Source organism: Molossus molossus, unplaced genomic scaffold (genome assembly GCF_014108415.1).
Source record: "Molossus molossus isolate mMolMol1 unplaced genomic scaffold, mMolMol1.p scaffold_m16_p_13, whole genome shotgun sequence".
In the NCBI taxonomy this organism is placed as follows: domain Eukaryota; kingdom Metazoa; phylum Chordata; class Mammalia; order Chiroptera; family Molossidae; genus Molossus; species Molossus molossus.
Genome location: NW_023425348.1, coordinates 7,100,639 through 7,121,018, shown reverse-complemented (window position 1 = coordinate 7,121,018; position 20,380 = coordinate 7,100,639). Strand labels below are relative to the sequence as shown.

Below are 20,380 nucleotides of genomic sequence, written 5' to 3'. Positions count from 1 at the left end.
GCCCCCCACTGATTTGACTCACAACCTGGGCATGTGCCCTGACCAGGAATCGAACTGGTGACCTCTTGGTGCAAGGATCGACGCTTAACCACTGAGCCACACCAGCTGGGCGAAGATCAAATTTTTACATGTGCACAGAGAATTCACATAAGCATGAAAATTACAAAGATGGGGGCAAAATGAGGGAGATATGTCAGTTTGGACAAGAAAGGGGAAGAGTCAGGGAGTTCTAAGGGGAAATGGGCAATTCACAGCAGAGACAAAGTGCCAGCAAATTCTTGCCAGGTGACCCAGAAACAACGGGGCACACTTAGTCACTGTGCTAAAGTGAATATGCCAGGGCGATTCTGCCAGGTCCCTTCCTGACGCAGGCTTTTCTATCTGAATCTCTTTAGGTGGGAATGGGGGAGATAGCTTCCTGTTTCATTAAGCTTTAACTGTTTTCAGCTCAAAATAATCTGCATGGCAGGGTGGCACATTCTGGGAGACCTGGCCCCACAACAGATAGTACCTTGGTGCTTGGAGGTTGTCAGTTCTTTAAACTAAAAAATGCAAATCTCAGGCCTGTTTAGTCAAGATGCTTATGTTCTTCAAATGTGTTCAAGTTTATGTTCTGACTGACACGTCTGTGGTTTATTGTTTTGTTTTGTTTCTCAATTGAAGAGCTGCCAAATGCTGTTAAATCAGCTGAGAGAAATCACGGGCATTCAGGACCCTTCCTTTCTTCACGAAGCTCTGAAGGTCAGTCCCAAGACTCCTGTTAGTCACCCGGCTTTAAAACAGTTGTCCATATCATAGTTATGTCAAGTCAAGCGATTTTTATGCCAAAATGAAAGTGTATGTAGGGACAGAAGCTTTACAGGTCAAGTAACCCAGTATCTTCAACGTGGAAATGATGAGGGGGGGGGGTTGGGGGAGACTCACAGTGCAGTGAACCCTACAGGGTAAAAGAAATGGATGAAACATACCAACTAATTGCATTGTATCGACTATATGGGTCCTGACTCAAACTAATAGATATTTGAATTAAGAAAGTTTAAAATGGTTACTTGTTATTTAAAAACTTGATGTTTACTCTTAAGTGTGATAATAGTATTGCTGGATATATTTTTAAAAAGATACATTCCGAAATGTTGACTGATGAACTCATAGGATGCTTATGATTTGCTTCATAATATCTGGGAGAGGGTAGACAGAATAGATAAAACAAGATCGACCACCTTGATAACTGTTGAAACTGAGTGGTGGGTTCAATTATTTATTCTCTGCTATTATAAATGCTAGACACTTTTCCTAATAAAAATTTAAAAACAAATACAAGTATGGTCACCACTATAGAACGTGGTAACTGCTTGGCAATTTTATTGTAGAGCCTGCCTTCATTTTGAATCTGTTCATTGCCACCCCCTTTTGATACATCGTGACTGAGCTGTTCGGTGAAGTCAGGAATAGTAGCATCCAAAGCAGCAAGAACAAGTCTCCAGTGAGATTTCGTTCTTTTCTGTGTGTTGTGGTAAATCAGGGCTTAGCAGCTCCTTTCTGTCCACCAGGCTCTGTCTCTAGTTCTACCCTGGACTTCGGCCTGACTTACTCAGGGTGTCACCAGGGGGGTGAGTGATGACCAAGCAATGAACATGCCACTTATTTCAAATGCTGTGATGCTTTACTCTTGAAGTTGTTTTTCCCTCTCCTTAGGCCAGCAATGGTGACATCACTCTGGCAGTCAGTCTTCTCACAGACGAAAGGGTGAAGGAGCCCAGTCAGGACACTGTTGCTACAGAACCATCGGAAGTGGAGGGCAGTGCAGCCAACAAGGAAGGATTAGCAAGTGAGTATATCCTGTCTTAGTCCTGCTCTGAACTAGCAAAAAAGAACAGATGAGTGTGTGTTTCTTATCGGTTACGTCAACCGTTTGGAAATAATGGTAATGATCGTGGATTATAAAAGCATTCCCATGTGCCACGCACAGCTGTGAGCACTTAGTTAATGAGCACCTACTATGTGTCAAGTATTTTTAGGCACTGGAGATGAGCCAAAGGGACAAGAATCGTGGTCTTAATGTCACTTATTTTTTCAAGGGGAGATGAACAAGCAAATCAATTATATAGCATATTAGAACATACTAAGTACCATAGAGAAAAATTTAAGGATGTAATGAAAAACGGAGTTCTGAGGATTAGATCTGAAATAGCATAAGCCTTTTGAGAAGGGGTGAGTGTACGTCAGGTGAGGTCTTAAGATGGGCATATACACTGGTTTGCTCAAGGAACAGCAAGGAGGCAGAGCTGAGGCTTAGTGAGTGAGGAGGGCAGTAAGGCATGAGGCCAAATGGGAACAGGAGGCAGGTGGTGCAGAACCGTCCGATCTTCTCTGGCTGTTCTCTGGGTTCCAGGGCTAGCTGTGGGAGAATTTGGAGCAGAGGAATGATGTAAAATGTTTCCATTTTCTAGGATCGTTCTTACTGCTCTTTTGGAAACAGAATGTGGAGGAGGGGGTAGCGAGCATGGGTCAGAGCAGGGAGCCAAGGCTGGTTAGGAGGCAACTGCACATGACGTTGGGTGGGCCGGGGGTGGGGGTGGGTGGAGGGATGAGAAGTGCTTGCTGGCAGAGGAGAGAGGGTTGAGAGAGGAGTTAAAGGTGACTCCAGGTTCTTTGGAGTCGCAGTTAACTGACATGGGAATAATTGCAGGTGGAGCAACTTTGGGGCGGAAGACGGAGAGACTGGTGTTGGTGATTACGTTTGGGGTGCTGTTAGACATTCAGGTGGAGTGTCAGAGAGGCAGTGGGGATCCAGTGTGCAGTTCAGGGGAGAGACCCGGCTGGAGAGAGGTAAGACTTGGAGTCACAGACCTAGAAGTGGTATGTAGAGTTCTGAGACTGGATGGACTCGCCGAGGGAGTGGGTCTAGAGAAGACAAGGATCAGAGACTAAGCAGTGGGCACTCCCAGTGTAGGGAGGCCTGGGGAGCAAAAGAGTGTTCAGGGAGGTTGGAGGAAGACCAAGAGAACTGGGAGAGAGGTACTCGACGCCAAGGAGGCTTCCAGGGGTAGCAAAGCGCCAGCTGGGTCAGATGGCGTTAATGGGTATTTGCTCTGTTTGCAGTTTTGATCTATTCTGAATAATGCTGGTATGAACGTTCTTGTATATGTCTTTGGTGCACATAGTGACTTTTTTCAGTCAGTATTTTGGGGGACTCATGCATGTTGAAGTTTATAACTGTAGTTCATTTATTTTCACTAGTATATAGTATTTCATGGTCTGAATATACCACAGTTTATGTGTTTATTGACTTTGGGGTTGTTTTACCTTTTTTGCTATTATAAACAATGCTGCTGTGAGCTATTTTGATTCATGTTACTTGTGTATGGCTAATGAGGTTGAGTATCTTTTCATGTGCTTATTGGCCATTTGAATATCTCTTTCGGAAATACGTCTATCCAAATTCTTTGTCCATTTAAAAAATTGGGCTATTTGGTTTTTCTTTTTCTTTTTTTCATTATTTTAGTTGCAGAGATTCTTTAAATAGTCTATAGGTCCCTTACTGGATACATGATTTGCAAAAGTTTTCTCCCATTCTGGATTGTCTTTTTGCTTTCTGGATCATGTCCTTTGAAGCCCATAGGTTTGTGTTTTGTTTTGTTTATTTTTATGTCAACTTTATCTGTTTTTCCTTTGGTTGTTTGTACTTTGGATGTCATCTCTAAGATGCTGTTGCTTACTCCAAGGTCACAAAGATTTACAGTGTTTTCTTCTAAGAGTTTTACAATTATAGCTGTAATCATGATGGCACTGTCTACTCTAAGTTTATTTTTGTAAATGGTGTGAGGTAGGGGTTTAAAGTAATTCTTGTGCATGTGAATATCCAGTTGTCCCAGCACCATGCGTTGAAAAGATAGTTTTTCTCTATTGAATTGTCTTGATACTTGTGATGAAAGCCAATTGACCATAAATATGGGGTTTGTTTCTGTTCCATATGTCTGTATATTTGTCTTTTTATTTAAATTAATTAATTTATTTTTGTTACAGCTGTTTCTCCTTTTTGTATGTTTGTCTTTATGCCAGTACCTCAGTCTTGATTACTACCATTTTGTGTGTATGTGTGTTTTTCTAAATTAAATGTTCTTCATTGCTCATGTATAGAAATTCACTTAACTTTTGTACATTGATCTTTCATCTAAACACATTTTATTAATTATAACTATTATCTATAGATTATTTTGGATTTCCCTTGTAGGTGATCATTATCTGTGAATTATGACAGCTTAGTTTCTTTTTTCCAATTCTTGTATTTTTTAAAAATTTATTTTTTCTTTTCTTATTGTATTGACCAGAGCTTTCAGAACCATAGTGAACAAAAGCCTTGTCTTAGTCTTGGTTTTAAAGGAAATGTGTTTGACATTTCACCTTTGAGTATAAAGTGTGCTGTGGGCTTTTCGTGGATACTCTGTCTTAGCCAAAGAATACTCTCTTCTCTTCCTAGTTAGCTTGCTAGGAGTTTTTATGCTTGACTAGAGGTTGATCGTTATTAATTATTTTTTTCTGTATCTATTGAGATTATTACTTTTCCTTTAACTGTTAAGATAGTGAATTTCATTGGTCTGTTTTCTAATGTTAACTCCATGTTTCCTATAATGAACTCAACTTGGTCTTACTATAGAATCTTTCTTTGTAGGATTCTGTTTGCTAATGTTTTGTTTTGGTTTTTTGCATTTGTAATCATATGTGAGTTTGATTATACCTAATTTTATGAATTCTTTTACTTTTTTACCTGCAGTAGAGACCCAAGGAAAGTGTTTCCTGCATGTAGACTAATTAAACTTTAATGTATCTTACAGAAGTAATAGACCTTACTCACGAGAACAAAGATGATCTTCAGGCTGCGATTGCTTTGAGTCTACTGGAGTCCCCTAAAGTTCAAGCTGATGGAAGAGATCTTAACAGGTAATGGATTTAATTTATAGTCTTCGCTCTCCACATTAGTGTGTATGTCAAAGGCAATACCTGTGTGTGTGTCATTCAAGAGAAGTTCTTCCTGGCTTCTATAATTGCACCTGAATTAATTTTTTTTAGAAAAAAAATTTTAATTTACATTAGTCTACTTTGGTTCACTTTTGAAAATGCCAAAAATGGTAAGTGTCTTATTGCAGCCTGTGGTCTTCGAGTAGAAGCCTGCAGGGTTTGTAGTTCATAATTGCTGAATGATGGGAAATCCCATCCCAGTGTCCAATAAATATGTATGCCCATTATAAACTTTGAGCCTTTGTAAACTTTGAGGGTTATGTTGACTTTTGAAGATGAAATGATGACTCAACTGCCCTGTCTCAGAAGTGAACGGGGAATATAGTTTTTGAATTGGTACTAATTGGGTGATCGGCTGGAATTATCCACACATACCTAGGTCCAGTGGTGGCCTGTCCGTTTCCAGGTATGCGTATTCCCTCCTGCAGTTGGGTTGTTTCTTTCAGGGAAACGCAGGCCATGGGTTGTGTGCCGGACAGTTTGGAGGCTCTTATCTTTAGCAGGGTATCTCTCTTGCCTCTTTCAATGAGACAGTGTGAGATAGGGCACTGTTGTTGAAAACTAAATTTTTAATATGATAGTCATAAATAGTCTTGAGTCTCAACTTATTTTCATCAAGGACCTTATTAGTAAAAATCTAAGGATTAACATCTCTATGTTTAAAACATACTTTTCACATATGTTATAATCTTATAATTACTATATAGCCAGTGATCACCCAGTAAATAGTGTATCTGGCATTTTGAACTACCTATGAATAGTTAACAACATCCTCCATAGAGTGTATTGTCCTTTAACTGTTCTCTCTTCTGCTGTTGGTATGTTGGCGGAACACAGGGTGCACGAGGCAGCCTCTGCAGAAACCAAACGCTCCAAGAGGAAACGCTGTGAGGTGTGGGGGGAAAACCCCAATCCCAGTGACTGGAGGCGCGTCGATGGTTGGCCAGTTGGGCTGAAAAATGTTGGCAATACATGTTGGTTTAGTGCGGTTATTCAGGTATGATATATTTAATAGACAACTGTGTCTTCTGGAAACGATGTTCTTAGGACTAAACCATGATGTGAGAAATAGCTTTAAAGCAGTGGAAACAGATATGAAACTGGGCGTTCCCCGTGATGGGGTTGGGTGTGGTTGCTTTCCTGGGTTCTGGATGGACATGCTCTGGTGTCCAAATTGGGCAACCCTGGAAACAAAGCCCTCTGCGGTCGCAGATATCTTGAGTAGGTGTTTTGGATCCATGCGCAGTGGCCGCTGTGTTGTGGCAGAGCAGGCGTTGGGGAGGAGAAGTCTGTTGTTGGGCGGCCGTGCTAGGTGTCCAGGCAGATGGTGAGGGTGTTCTGGAATGGAGAGGTGGCCTGCGCCGTGGAGGAAGAAGTGGAACATTCTGGCGGCATTAGGAGGTCGTCTCTGCAGCATTGGTGACGTGGCTAGATTGAGGCTCTCTGCAGGAGCGCGGAGAAGGACGAGGGTTCTGGCTGGAACACCAGGCGGATGACGCCACTTGACCCTTTAGGAGAGCTCGTTTGGGTGTTTGTTCAGAGTGGGATTTCAGTTCAGTTTTTTTCTAATATTTATTAAATGGCAGAGACAAGATATGTGACAAAAATAGGTTAGGTTGTCACCTAATCACAGACTGTGGATGAGAGAGGAACCTGTAAGGTACTCCAGTCCAGAGTCCTCATTTTAACTTTGTGTCTTCTGTAAATCCATGTTTAACACTCTTTTCATTGAAAATACTTCTAAACACTTAAAAAAGAAAATCATGTCCTAGACAGTGGGCTCCCTGAAGGCAGAGCCAGTGTGTAACTCACCTCTCCGGCTTCTTGAGTAGATACAAGTGAATGAATGAATGCGGGAGTAAGTGAACTGGGTGGATGAAAGAAAATGTGTTACCTGCTGTGTGATACAGAGGTTAAACGAGAGCAAGCCCGGGTTGTTGAGGCGCCTTGGGGAGCCAGTTGACCTTGGGGAGCCCGTTGACCCCTTAGGGCTGACTGCACCGTGGCCCCATCATGGCTTTGGAGTCCCTCATGTGACAAGTGGGGTGGACTTGGCCCCGTTTTCCTCCTTCTGGACAGAAACAGCCCCTGACCGCTGCTGTGCGGGTGGATGGCCTTGCCTGCCATCCCCACCGACCTTCCCCAGGCTAACAGCTGCACCTTTCTCTCCACGCGGCTCCCTGCCTTCCCTGACACACGTGTGCAGATTTGTCCCCTCGGAGTCTCCTACCGAAGCCTCACAGAAGGCGGGGACTCCTGCCACCTCCATGCTTCTGTGTGACCGTCCAGGAGCACTTTGCAAGATGACTTTTAGGATTAACTTATCCATGGCTTCCAGTTTTAACCTCAATCCATGAAGAAGCCACAGAGCATCCCCCTGACCCTTCTGGTTTTATTTGAAAACCTGGCCGACAGCACATCCCCAGATGGCTGCTGGTGTGCGCCCAGCTGTGCCCTCGCCCCGCACCCGCCGCCGCCGCCCTCGCCCCGCGCCCACCGCCGGCACCCTCCTGGGGCCGCCTGCTGTTCAGAGAGTGCAGCCATGAGGGTTTGCAAGGTGGTCCTGGCCTTTGATCGCAAATTCACCTGGCCCAACTCCTGCTCTGACAAGGTCGCCCCAGCACCTCACATCTGGTTCTTGTGAGGCAGGCCTCTGGGGTCGGTCAGTTTCACGCTCACTAAATTGGAGGTGCCACAGGAAGGTGTCTTGTACGCAGTTAACTATATGAACCTGCAGTTCAGTAGGAAGATCGGGGCTGTGGATCCAGTTCTGGGGATCAGTAGCATGGGTGGTGATAAAGCCAAGGAGTGGATGAATCCCCTGGAGAGAGCTGCGTCTCTGGAGTTGTCTGAGGCATCTGCACCCGACATGGCCACGGGCAGCACCGACCCGCCCTGCAGCCTGCTCTGCCTAGTGCTGTCGGCTGCCCAGCTGCACAGCCCACGGAGCCCTCCCTTCCACAGAGCGTCATGGACTCCCGTGCCTGGCAGAGTCTCAGCACCGGGGGAACAGTAGTGACTACAACAGCCCTCACTCGGAGCCCTCCCTTCCACAGACCGTCATGGACTCCCGTGCCTGGCAGAGTCTCAGTACCGGGGGCACAGTAGTGACTACAACAGCCCTCACTCGTGAACTTACTTTGCAGCAAGTGGGGAAGACAGTGAACAGGTGTCGTAAAGCCTGAAGAGTGAGGGCGAGAGGGCCCAGAGGGGCCCAGCTGCCGAGGGAGGCTGCTGTTTATGCAGGCAGTCAGTTAGGTGTGGCCTTTTGGACAAGGTGGGCATCTGAGCAGAGGCCTGCATTAGGCGAGGAAATGAGCCATAAAATTACGTGAAGAACATTTCGTATAATTACATAAAAGCATTGTAGACAGGACACAGCAAGTGAAAAGACCCAGGTTCAGGAGCCGCGTAGTGAGTTGAGAAACAGGGAAAAGGCTAGACTGAGTGGGGGGGCAGATAGGGGTGAAGTCAGAAAGGTGGAGGTAGGAGGGGAGCTTGGGGTCATGATGAGGGTTTAGGGATTATAGACGAGATGGGAAAGTCCTGGAAACGGGAGCAGAGAAGTGATGTGATCCCACTTCCCTTTAAGAGGATCACGGGAATCTGCTGAAAGTAGAGTTTGGGAAGGTAACCCAGAACGAAGGACACCAGGCGGAGCTGGGAGGGACAGAACGCTGCCTGCATCACGCCGCCTTCGTGCTGAGGGGCTGAGAGGGACTGGCGGGAACCGCAGGAGGTTCTGAGAAAGCACGAGCCGAGGCGTCTGAAACATGGGGGGCAGCCAGAGGCAAGAGAGGAGCAGGGGAAAGAAGGAAGAGATGATGACTGCAGATTAAAGCTGATAGACTTTCTTTTTTTTGTTGTTCAGATAGAGTGATAGGGAGAGAGAGAGGAACAGAGAGAGAGAGAGAAACATCGACGTGAAGGGACACATCGAGTGGCCGCCACCCGCACGACCAACCAGGGCCGGGGACAAACTGCAACCGAGGTACATGCCCTTAGCGGGAAGCGAACCCGGGTCTCTCCGGACCGCAGGCTGACGCTCTAACCGCTGAGCCAAACCGGCCAGGGCTGAGAGACTTTCTAATAGTCATATTTTCCTCTGTGGGAGAAGCAGCCCTGTTCTGAGACAGGCTGAGAAATGGAAGAGTCCGATTTAAATGGAGTAAAAGTTTAAAAGAGTTCTTGCAGACAGTGGGCAACGGTTGGCACCAGAGTAGGATTTCTGACAATTTGAAGGTCTGCTTAATGTTGTTGACCTTGAATGTATGGTGATATCAGTATGTCCTGCTTTTATTGGGACTTCTTAGCAGCATTCTGAAACTCTTCAGTGGAAAATTAAATTCATTTAGGTTGGAGCATTTGCTGGGTATGATGAAAGACAATTTGATAATTTAATGAAGGGTGGGTATCAAAGCTAGGGAGAGGGAGAAATGAAGACAAGAAGGAATTAGTGGTTAGGGGAAAGGAAAGAGGTCAGGTTGCTTAGGTTCCTGATAAGATCAAAGAACTTGCCCTGTGGGTAGTTGAAAAAAATAAGCCGGGAGACAGGTTATGGTTTAAGAGTGGGATTTTCTGAATTTGTGATCTGAGATTTGGCAGGTTTTCAGGTATTGGCATATCCTGGGTGTGGCCTTGCGTATGGGTGTAGAGACGGAGTGGAGGACTGTGTCACTGCAGAGAGATGCTCAGGAAGACAAAGCGTCCCTGGGCTGAATGCATGACGTGTGTTCCCACAACACATCTTAGTTGAACACCTACTATGTGTCTAGAACTGCTCTAGGTCCTTGAGATACAGGCGTGGACACAACCAAGACAGCCTTGTGTTGCCCCATGAAACGATGTCACATAGTGTGTCGAACTGTGGTCACGTGACAGGAGAGAGCAGGGCAGGGAGATCGCAGTCGCTGCAGGAGGCCGAGAGCCGGTGCGGTGCGGCTGATGTTGGGCTGAGGACATGAGCTTGGGGGAGGCAAGGGCGGGGCACTCCAGGCAGGGAACCTGGACGACGCCTTGAGCGGGAGTGTGTTGGGGAGTGTGTTGGAGGGGACGGCATGTGCATGGGACGGGCGGGAGCCTGGGGGGGGGCAGGGATGCCAGGAGCAGTGGGGGTCACTGGGGGGGAGTCGGAGAAGTCGCTTGTCTTTCATTCTCAGTGAGATGGGGAGCCCCTGAGGGTTCTGAGCAGAGGAGTGATGACCGCGGACTTGCGCTTTGAAAGGCTCCTGTGAGAAGGAAGGAGTGGGCAAGAGTACAGGTGTGGAGACCGAGGAGACGACTAGTCCTCCGCGCGAGAGGCCCTGGGCCTCGACCCGGCTGGTCGCCATGGACGCTGACAAGAGGGTGGGTCTTGATTTATTCTGAAGGTAGAGCTGACAGGAGGTCCCATGGATTGAACGTTGACTGAAGTCACCTAGAAGGATGACAGGACTTGGGATCGTAAGACCTCTTACCAGACTGTAGTCTTCAGTGCGTCAGGAGCTTCATTTTGGTCGCTTTAGAAAGATGGAAGAATCTGGTGGCAGGTGAATTGGTACAGGGGGTGTTCTGGAGGCAGGGAGGCTGTAGGCAGCGCGTGCAGTGGCCCAGGTGAGCAGTGATCCAGGTGAGCAGTGATGGACTTTGCTTTCCGCCATCGGTAGGGAGGAGTTGGTGGTAGACAGAACCCCAGGGGCTGGGCCAAGGCACTGCCTCCTTGTTCGGCGTGGCTGGTTAAGAAGGGGAAGGGGTTCCATGATGACTGAATTTCTACACCTGAGCACCTGGAGGAGGAGGCTGGGATGAAGTAGAGAGCGCAGGAGAAGCAGGTGCCGGAGGATCATGCTGATGCTGGGTTGGGAATACCTTTGTGGTTTTAGAACAGTGGCATTTTGGGGGAAATGAGGAGATGGAGTGACGTGACTGAAAATATATGGCCACTTTTCTCAGGGTGGAACCCGAGCCCTGGAACAGGTTACGGGGTGGTGGGCAGAGTAGGGGCGGAGCTGGGAGGAGTGGAGGTTCGCGGGCGGCCGGCGGGGACAGGCAGTGGGCTGATGTCGCCGTCCAGCTGTCGTCTGCCCAGTGGTGAGTCCCAGTGGGCCTGGGTCGAGGGAGGGGAGGGAGGCCTGTTGTCCTCCAGTGATGCGGCTCTGGGCCTTCAAGTGAGGAGCATGTTGGGATGAGAGTCAGTCACGGGACAAGTTTGAAAAATGTATGGTTTACAAAACAATGAAAAGAACCCTTCTCCCTAACTCTGCCAGCCAGAGATAGGTCTGCTGTTAACTTCACCAGTACACGTGGGACCAGCCAGGTGGGAGGCGGAAGCGCTGCTGTGCTCACGACCAGCTTCAGCAGCACCGTCAGGAGGCCCTGCTCTGGAGGCCCGTGGTCCCATCCCCCAGGCCCTCCCTCCCCTCCCATGCGGCCGGATGTGTATGGATCCGAAACAGTGTTCCAGCATAATATAAACAATGTCATCCTCTTTCTGTAATCTTTTTTCACACAAAATATATGTCTGAGATTCACCCATAGTGACTCATGGGGCTCTTGGTCATTCATATTCATTGCGGTGCACAGTCCACTTCGATGAAACACTCTTTTCCACAGAAGTATTTTAATGACTACATAACAATCTGTTGTATAAATGTACTATAGTTTATCTGTCTGTTCCTCTTGTTAGCCATTATGTTGTTTTTAGGTTTTTCCTAAAAGGATTAACATTCTTTCAGCTCAGTTTTTGTACACAGCCATTCTTATTCCTTGGACACAATAGAAGTAGAATTACTGTTGACAGTTATACGTACTTTTAAGGTGAAGGTCTTGTCTTGCTGCATCATTTTGAAAGAAAGGCCACCAATCCATCTCTTTCTTCATTTCAGTCTCTCTTTCAGTTGCCTGCATTTCGAAGCCTGGTCCTGAGCTACAGCCTGCCGCAGAGCGCACTGGAGAGCTGTCCCAGCCACACCGTGAGTCCCGCGAGGCAGCCTCTGCCCAGCCCCGTGCACGCCCCGTGCTCCTCCTTTCTGGCCGAGGCTGGTAACTGATTCTCAGCTGGTGCTCACACTGTCTCACTTCCAGGCGGCTCTTTCCTCTTTGCGACAAGAAATCAGGGCTTGCAAAAACGTAAAGTTAAGTAGGAATAAAATTAGAAAAACAGTTGCAAGAAAGTGATGAGCACCTGCCGACCGCAGCTGCGGAGCTGCAGAATGGCGTCCTGCTGTGGCAGCCCTCGGGCTCCGGCAGCCACTCTCCCGAGTGACGCGGGCCAGGCGGCCTGGCTGGGGGCCTGCGCCTCGGGACAGGCCAAGGACGGAGCCTCCGCCAGCAGTCGAGCCCTTCCCAGGACTCCACCTGCGCGACCGCTGTCCTGACAGGGAGGGCGGGCTCAGAAGGCAGACACGTCGCTTTCGGACACTGCTCTCCCCTGCCCCTGCATAGGCATGCTTTCAGTTCAGGGTGCCCCGGCAGAGACCTTGTCAGAGCGCCTGTGACAGTTTGAGACCTGACCCCAGTCTAGAGCTAGGTGAAAATCAAGGAGTGATCACTGACAGCTTTTCTCTGTATGTTTCCCAAGTCAGAGGTGGTGAGAGTACACATTGCTGTGTTTCCCACAGGAAAAGAGAAATATCATGTTTATGCAAGAGCTTCAGTATCTGTTTGCTCTGATGATGGGATCCAATCGCAAGTTTGTAGACCCGTCGGCAGCCCTAGATCTCTTAAAGGGAGCGTTCCGATCGCCCGAGGAGCAGCAGGTACAGGAGCCTGTTCTTCGCGTGTTTCCCTTCAAACTTCATGCCCCACATTACTGTGATGTTGCTTTATTTTAACCGTGTAATAAACTCTGAACATGACTCATCAGGACTATGGGTTCTACCTTTGCCCTTTTCTCGGTGACCCTGTGCTAGGACTCACTGAGCTATTTTCTAATCTCCTCCTACTTCAACAGCCTCTGTGTAATTCTATTCTTTCTAGTACTACTTCTTCCCTTTAGAACTGCCAGCCTCCCCCACAGAACACACACTCTCTCTCTCTACCACCTGCTCCTTGACAGTCTAAAGGGCAAAGGCACCTTTGTCTAGGGATGGCCCAGACAGAAATCTAGTTAAAACTATCTAACTCCGAATTCAGCAGCTTCTCTGAGCAGGCTTCTAGAAGTTAGTACCTTCTTTCCCTGCTCCTGTTGGAAAACAAAGCTCACTGTTGGAGCAGGTTCTTCCTCATAAAATAATTTTTCTTTCTCTGAAGGTCCTACAGTTCTACCAAATCTCAAAACATTCTACAAGTTCCCTTTCTCCACTCAGATCTCATAAATTCTGGAGGACTGCAGTGCGTTCTTGGGACCTTTTTCTCAAAGGCCTGACTGGGAGGGTGTTAGAAGAGGCGGGTGCAGTCCCTCCTGGCCACAGCCCAGAGGGCACCTCCTGTGCTTCCTGCTTCACCTGTCGCAGCCGAGTCCCGTGTTCCCCGTGTCCTCATACTTGTCCCTGAAATAGAAATCCTTTCATGGGAATAGAATCTTAGTCTTGGTGGGATAAGAGCAGATGTTTGTGTTCCTGTGCATAGGTGGTGTCTAACTCTTACGCAATTTGTTACCTCTCCTAGCAAGACGTGAGTGAGTTCACACACAAGCTCCTGGACCGGCTGGAGGACGCGTTCCAGCTGGCTGTCAGCGTCGAGTGAGTGCGGACCTGCTTGCCGTCCTTCCCGCTCACGGGGGTCCACTGAGAATTATGATGAGGGGCACGGTACTCAAGTGAAGTAGAAACTGCTGGTTTTACCAGACTTCATGAGGCAGCCACTTAGATATTTGTTATTGTGTATCCCTATTGCCTTTGGTTTTTCTCTGAGAATATAGATAATCATGTTAAACCCACACTTTTTTTTACTAAAAGGGCCATAACTTTTAACTTTGTTAGAGCCTTAGCCTGTGCTGTAAAATGTGTTAAAAGGTTAACTCAATCATAGATGTGAACATGGTGGTATAATGTGAATACCTTCCATGTCATTTAAGACAACTTGTGAAATCTATGTAGAATGTTAGAGAACCAGAAGAGAAATTCAAGGCAAAGATACAAGTATCCCTCACCCAATACAGGTGCTGAGGAATTTATTTTCTAAATTGTAACTTTGGGCATAAGAAATACATATCGTAAAACACTTTGTAAGTAGAAATGTACATAGTTAATAACAGTTTAAGAGGTTTGTAGATGTAAACTGCATGACCCTAGAACAGCACCGATCTGAACTGTGCAGGTCCATGTATACATGCATGTTTGTTTCAATGTGTATATTAGAAACATTTTTTTGAGATTTGCAATAAATTGGAAAAACTTGACAAACCATGTAGCCTAGATAAATAAAAATAAGTTAAAAGTTTGGTATGTCATGAATGCGGAACATATATGTACTTTCTTTAATGATTTTCTTAACATTTTATCTTCTCTAGCTTTAGTATAAAAATACAGTGTATAATACATAATATACAAAACATGTGTTAGTCAACTATTTATGTTACTGGTAGGCTTCAGGTCAACAGTACACTATAACTAGTTAAGTTTTGGGAGAATCGAAGTTATGCATGGATTTTCAACTTTGCCCCTAATGTCCTCCATTGTTCAAGGGTTAGCTGTATTTTCATTCTATTACTATTGTGTCACTAGGAAACTTTTTCTATTTATTTGCAGAACTACACAAGAGGATTCATTCTTCTCTGTGTACTACTTCTGTACCTTGTATATCTCAGAGATTGTATCTGTATCTGTATTTGTATCTGTATCTCTGTTTCTATCTCTGTCTTTATCTCTGTATGTGTTGAATGTATACAGATCTGTGTATGAGACTTTTAGCCCCTTAAGGCCAGGGATCATGCCTTATTGTCATTGTGTTTTTAGATTTTAGCATATACTTGTTCAGTGAATGTTTAGACTGAATTCATTACTTATATTAGACCATGCCTGGCTCTTTGTTTAATGAAAATGTAATGTTTTTGCTTTGAATGATGGTTGGGTTTAATGTGGTGCTGAGCTGATTCCAATGATACCGCCTTGTCTCCTTTGTTCAAAGCAGCAATCCCAAGAACAAGTCTGAAAATCCAATGGTGCAGCTATTCTACGGTACTTTCCTCACTGAAGGGGTTCGCGAAGGTAAGTTCTCTGCTGTACCGTTCATGCTGGTCCTGTGACCAGAGCTGTGTTACTGTGCTCGTTTGTGGAGGCAGTGTAAAGAAAAGACCTGGAAGTCAGACAAGCGAAGGTCTGAGTGTTGGTTCTGCCTCTTAGAATCTATGTAATTGTGGACAAATTATGTGAGCTCTCAGTCTTTTTATCTATAAAATGGGCCCAATCACCCTAGCCGGGTAGCTCAGCTGATTAAAGCATCTTCCCGATATGCCAAGGTTGCAAGTTCGATCCCCTGTCAGGGCACAAACAAGAATCAGCCAGTGAATGCATAAATGAATGGAACAACAAGTCAGTGTCTCTCTCTCCCCCTCTCCCTTCCCCCTCTCTAAAATCAGTCAATAAAAAATAAAAAAATGGTGGGCTTTATTGTTATCTCAGAATTGTTATATTAAATTGTGTAACATTTGCATTACCCAAATCTAGCATTAATTTTAGATACACAGTAATTTACTCAATTTCCTGTTGTTTTTCCAATGTAATATCTAATCTCAAAAGGTTTTATTGTGTTAGACTGCCAAAAATGTTTGTCTACTATAGAGAATTTTGAACACATACAAATAGACCAGTATAAAAACCTCCATGAGCCCTGGCTGGTTTGGCTCAGTGGTTAGAGCGTTGGCCTGTGGTTCGGTTCCCGGGTTCGGTTCCCACTAAGGGCATGTGCCTCGGTTGCAGTTTGTCCCTGGCCCTGGTCGGGTCGTGCTGCTGGCGGCCACTCAATGTGTCTCTTTCACGTTGATGTTTCTCTCTCTCTCCCTCCCACTCTGTCTGAACAAAAAATGGAAAAATGTCCTCGTGTGAGGATAAAAAAATCAAAAAAACTCCATGAACTCATCAGCCATTAGCCTGTGGCCAGTCATTCCTTATGTAGACACTGTCTGCTCTTACCCCTCTAACATTCTTTTTAAAACAATCCAATGTCACTATCACTCCAAAAAAATAGGTAGAATGTGAATGTTTATTTTTATAATTTCTTTTTTTTTTGTTTAATCCTCACCTAAAGATATTTTCCCATTGATTTTTAGATAGAGTGGAAAGGAGGGAAGGGGAGAGAGAAAGAGAAAAAAAACATTGATTGGTTGCCTCTCATACAACCCCAACCAGGGCCCGGGATCGAACCTACATCCCAGGTATGTGCCCTTGACCGGGAATCGAACGTGCGACTTTTTGGTTCGAGGGCCATCGCTCTAACCGCTGAGCAAAACCAGCCAGAGCTATTTTTACAGTGTCTTTTAATTAGGATCCAAATGTGGTGTGTTTATGATTGGTTGATATGTCTTTTAAGTCTCTTTTCAAATCTGTACACTCTCCTTCCTTCCCCAGTTTTTTTCCTTGAAAACTGTTTTTTTGTTTTTTTTTTAAGAAACTGGATTGTTTGTTCTCTAGTATTCCCCACACTCTGAAATTTTGCTGCTTGCATATCCATGATAGTTTCACACATTCCCTTAATCCTCTTTTTATTTATTTATTGATTTTATTTTATTTTATTTTATTTTTTTTATCCTCATTCGAGGACATTTTTCCATTTTTTGTACAGACAGAGTGGGAGGGAGAGAGAGGAAGAGAGAGAGAGGGAAACATCGATGTGAAAGGGACACATCGAGTGGCTGCCACCCGCACGACCAACCAGGGCCGGGGACAAACTGCAACCGAGGTACGTGCCCTTAGCGGGAACCGAACCCGGGTCTCTCCGGACCGCAGGCCGACGCTCCAACCGCTGAGCCAAACCGGCCAGGGCTTAATCCTCTTTTTAGAAATTGGTAGTGGGATCTAGAGTTTGACTGGATTCAGGCGTTTTTAGGCCCAATTCACAGGTGGTGGGATAGTCTTGGGCAGGAGGCACCCCCTGCCTGGTTCGTTTCTTCTCGCAGTCAGCGGTTGTCAGTGATCAGGGCCTGGATCCACTGGTTCATCCGAGGTTGCCGTTCAGACTCAAGTGCACTGCAGACCAGTTCCCGGGGTGTTGCTGAATTCAGAAGACATTGTCTCTGGGGTACCGGGAACAAGGGCTTTAGATGGCGCTGTGGTAGTGATGGCTTTTAGAAATCAATCTGTTTCTTTGTCTAGGAAAGCCCTTTCGCAACAATGAGACCTTCGGCCAGTATCCCCTTCAGGTAAATGGTTATCGCAACTTAGACGAATGTTTGGAAGGGGCCATGGTGGAGGGTGACATTGAGCTGCTTCCTTCCGATCAGTCAGTGACGTATGGACAAGAGGTGAGTGGGACATTTTTACTTGTTGTGCCAATGACAAAGCCAGTGGAGTAGGACTGGGCTGTTTGGCCAGTCGTTTTCCCAGCACATAACTTCGCACTTAACAAAACTTGAACTAGTCTGAAGTCTCATGAATTGAAATGAGTTAGCGAGTCTTACTATTGATAAGTAAATTTTTTTTTTAATCCTCACCTGAGGACATTTTTCCATTTTTTGTTCAGATAGAGTGGGACGGAGAGAGAGAGAAACATCAACATGAAAGGGACACATCGAGTGGTTGCCACCCACACGACCCAACCAGAGCCAGGGACAAACTGCAACCGAGGTACATGCCCTTAGTGGGAACTGAACCCGGGTCTTTCTGGACTGCAGGCCAACGCTCTAACCGCTGAGCCAAACCGGCCAGGGCTTAATAAGTAAATTCTTCACTAGAAGTATGAATTTGGAATTTGAGTTAATCATATAAAGGTTGTGTGCTGCTTCTGATGTTTCAAGTGTGATCAAGTTTTTCTCTTTCTGTTGAAGCCTACCTGTACCTGAGTAGGGAGAACCCCCGCCTCCATATTTTCGGAGGGTAAAAGTACAGTGATTAACTCCTATGGTATGCCATTTAGAATATTTTCCCTATTATACTATTTACTGTTTTCAATTGTAACTTCTGCCTTTGCTTTAAAAAATTTTTTTTTTAACTTTGTATTCATTTATTTTTGTGGGTTGGAAAGGAAAGGGGACATTAAAGGGAGAACAAGAATAATTAATATCTCAGCATTTCAGCTGGGTGAAGGATTAGTGAGTTGCATTTGTAGCATTATTGTCAACACTACACGGATTATTCTCTTTTAATGATACATTTTGAGACCAAATTGCAGCTTAGATGATGAGTCCAACTCAGTAATTACTATAGGAGAAAGAAAAGCTTTCTTGAATTAAAATAGGGAGTGTAACATGAGCCTTGTCCGAGTGCCTCAGCGGTAGAGCAGGGCTGGACCTGGGAGAGCAGCTGCCTCCCTGGCCGTCAGGGAAGGTGCTGACCCCGGACTGCTGCTGGGCGGAGCTGGTGCATGTGCTTACAAGGGAGGGATGTTCATTAGCTACTTAGCCCTCTGGAGACCTGTATTCAAGGATGGGAGCGCTCCATATATATATATGAAAGAAAACCATTATGCTTGTTTAGCTTGAGCCCTGAGCTAGTGAGGCGGACTATCTGGATTTGCCTGGTGTCGACAAGGGTGTGTAAAGGGAAGGTAGCTGTTTGTAACTTGGGTAAAGGGAATATTTTGAAGCTGCCATACAGATCTCTGGCCTACAGGTGAATTGAAGAGAAATGCCTTTCCTGGTTTAGCTTTTCCTCATCTGTCATCAGTGAGATCTTGTGTATAAATCAGGGCTTTCTTTTCTTGAGACTCAATGTAACATAGTTTCTTATGTCTGGGTTCCTTAGAAGACATCGGTAAATTGTTGAAATTGAGAGATTTTCTCAAAAACTTGAGAACTCATAATCATGGGGCTAGCTCACATTTCCTTTTTGAAATAAAGGGGATTCAAATTATAGTTAATAGACTATAAGTAAATAGTACATAATATATGTACACATACTGTCTTTTTTGCTGATTTGTGCAGACGGTTGTTTATTTGTATGCTGCTTAGATCATAATTTGTAATTCTTTGATTAGGCTAGCCATCTTTTTTCAAGTTTTAAATCTGTTTTGAGTACCAGTGGCTTAATGAATGAGTTTTGTAGGCGCTTGGTGCAGCTCACATGTTTAAGAGGGGTCTTCCTGAGGATGATAGTTGAGTTGGAGTACTAAAGAATGTTTAACCAAATTTTCATTGAGGGCATGATTCTAATGGTCATTTTCTTTAGGATTTGAGATTAAACAGAAGCTCTAGTATGAGTTTGATTTGAATATAAATTCTATACCAAAACAACAAATTTGATGAGGGATATTTTAAATCTGACTGTTGCCATTTCCTAAAAATAACTTCTTTCTCCCACATTTCTACTCCTGACATAGTGTTGGTTTACAAAACTACCTCCAGTATTGACCTTTGAACTGTCAAGATTTGAGTTCAATCAGTCCCTTGGTCAGCCAGAGAAAATTCACAATAAGCTGGAGTTTCCTCAGATCATATATATGGACAGGTGAGTTCTGTGTTTTATTGTCTTCGTGATTTACTGCAGCAGAAATGAGCCCATACTAAGTGTATTGTGCATATGAATCCCCTGCAGATTTGGATTTAGTGGATCTGGGGTGGAACCCAAGAGTTCGCACTTCCAAGAATCTCTCAGGATGATGCTGATACTGCTGATCCCTGGTCCACAATTTGAGGAGCTAGGCTTTAGGTGAAGCCCTGCTAATTTGAGGGTGAAGAACAGTATGTGGAGTAAGCACAGTGCATTTCTTTCTAGTCTGATTTATTGACGTGTAGTTTACATATGAAAACAGTTATCATTTTTAGGTATACAGCCAGTGAGTTTTGACAAATGTGTTCAGGCAAGTAACCACCATCACAGTCAAGATACAGGACGTTCCGTCATCCAGAGCGTTACCTTGTGCCCCTTTGTAGTCGGTCACTTTCCCCATCACTTGTTTTTTAGCCCCTTAGTTATGCATTTCTAACATGTTATAATTAGGGACTTTAATATTTAATATATACCTTATTGTGGCTCGTCTTTTATTTATGGTTATGATTTTGGGATTTATCCATGTTGCACGTGTCAGTGATTTGTTCCCTAATATTACTGACTAGCTCCATTCTCTGGATGTACCACAGTGTTTTTTCCATTGGCCATTGGTGGGCATTTCAGATGTGCCCACTTTTAGGCTAGTGTGAGTCAGGTCGCTGTGAACGTTCACATAAAAGTCTTGCTGTGGGTTCTAGTGTTTCTGGTAAATGCCCAGGACTGAGATTGTTGGCTTCTGTGAAAAGTGTATGTTTAGCTTCCTAAGAAATGTCCAAACTATTTTCTGAAGTGGTCGTGCA

The 20,380-nt window shown here is 45.1% G+C and overlaps 1 protein-coding gene across 4 annotated transcripts in view; it reads left to right on the top strand.

Moving 5' to 3' along the window:
- USP28 (ubiquitin specific peptidase 28) overlaps window positions 1–20,380 on the top strand; it is a 74,287-nt gene that overhangs the window by 18,803 nt on the left and 35,104 nt on the right. For 2 of the 4 annotated variants that reach the window (XM_036258668.1, XM_036258670.1), the window contains exons 2-11: window positions 664–741; window positions 1,696–1,828; window positions 4,836–4,941; window positions 5,857–6,016; window positions 11,883–11,969; window positions 12,618–12,755; window positions 13,606–13,679; window positions 15,070–15,146; window positions 17,250–17,398; window positions 19,411–19,538. In XM_036258668.1, coding sequence (XP_036114561.1) covers window positions 664–741; window positions 1,696–1,828; window positions 4,836–4,941; window positions 5,857–6,016; window positions 11,883–11,969; window positions 12,618–12,755; window positions 13,606–13,679; window positions 15,070–15,146; window positions 17,250–17,398; window positions 19,411–19,538 — 1,130 coding nt within the window. Of the gene's footprint in view, window positions 1–663; window positions 742–1,695; window positions 1,829–4,835; window positions 4,942–5,856; window positions 6,017–11,882; window positions 11,970–12,617; window positions 12,756–13,605; window positions 13,680–15,069; window positions 15,147–17,249; window positions 17,399–17,920; window positions 17,997–19,410; window positions 19,539–20,380 lie in introns of those variants that run through there. The other 2 variants (XM_036258669.1, XM_036258671.1) reach the window with 2 other exon arrangements.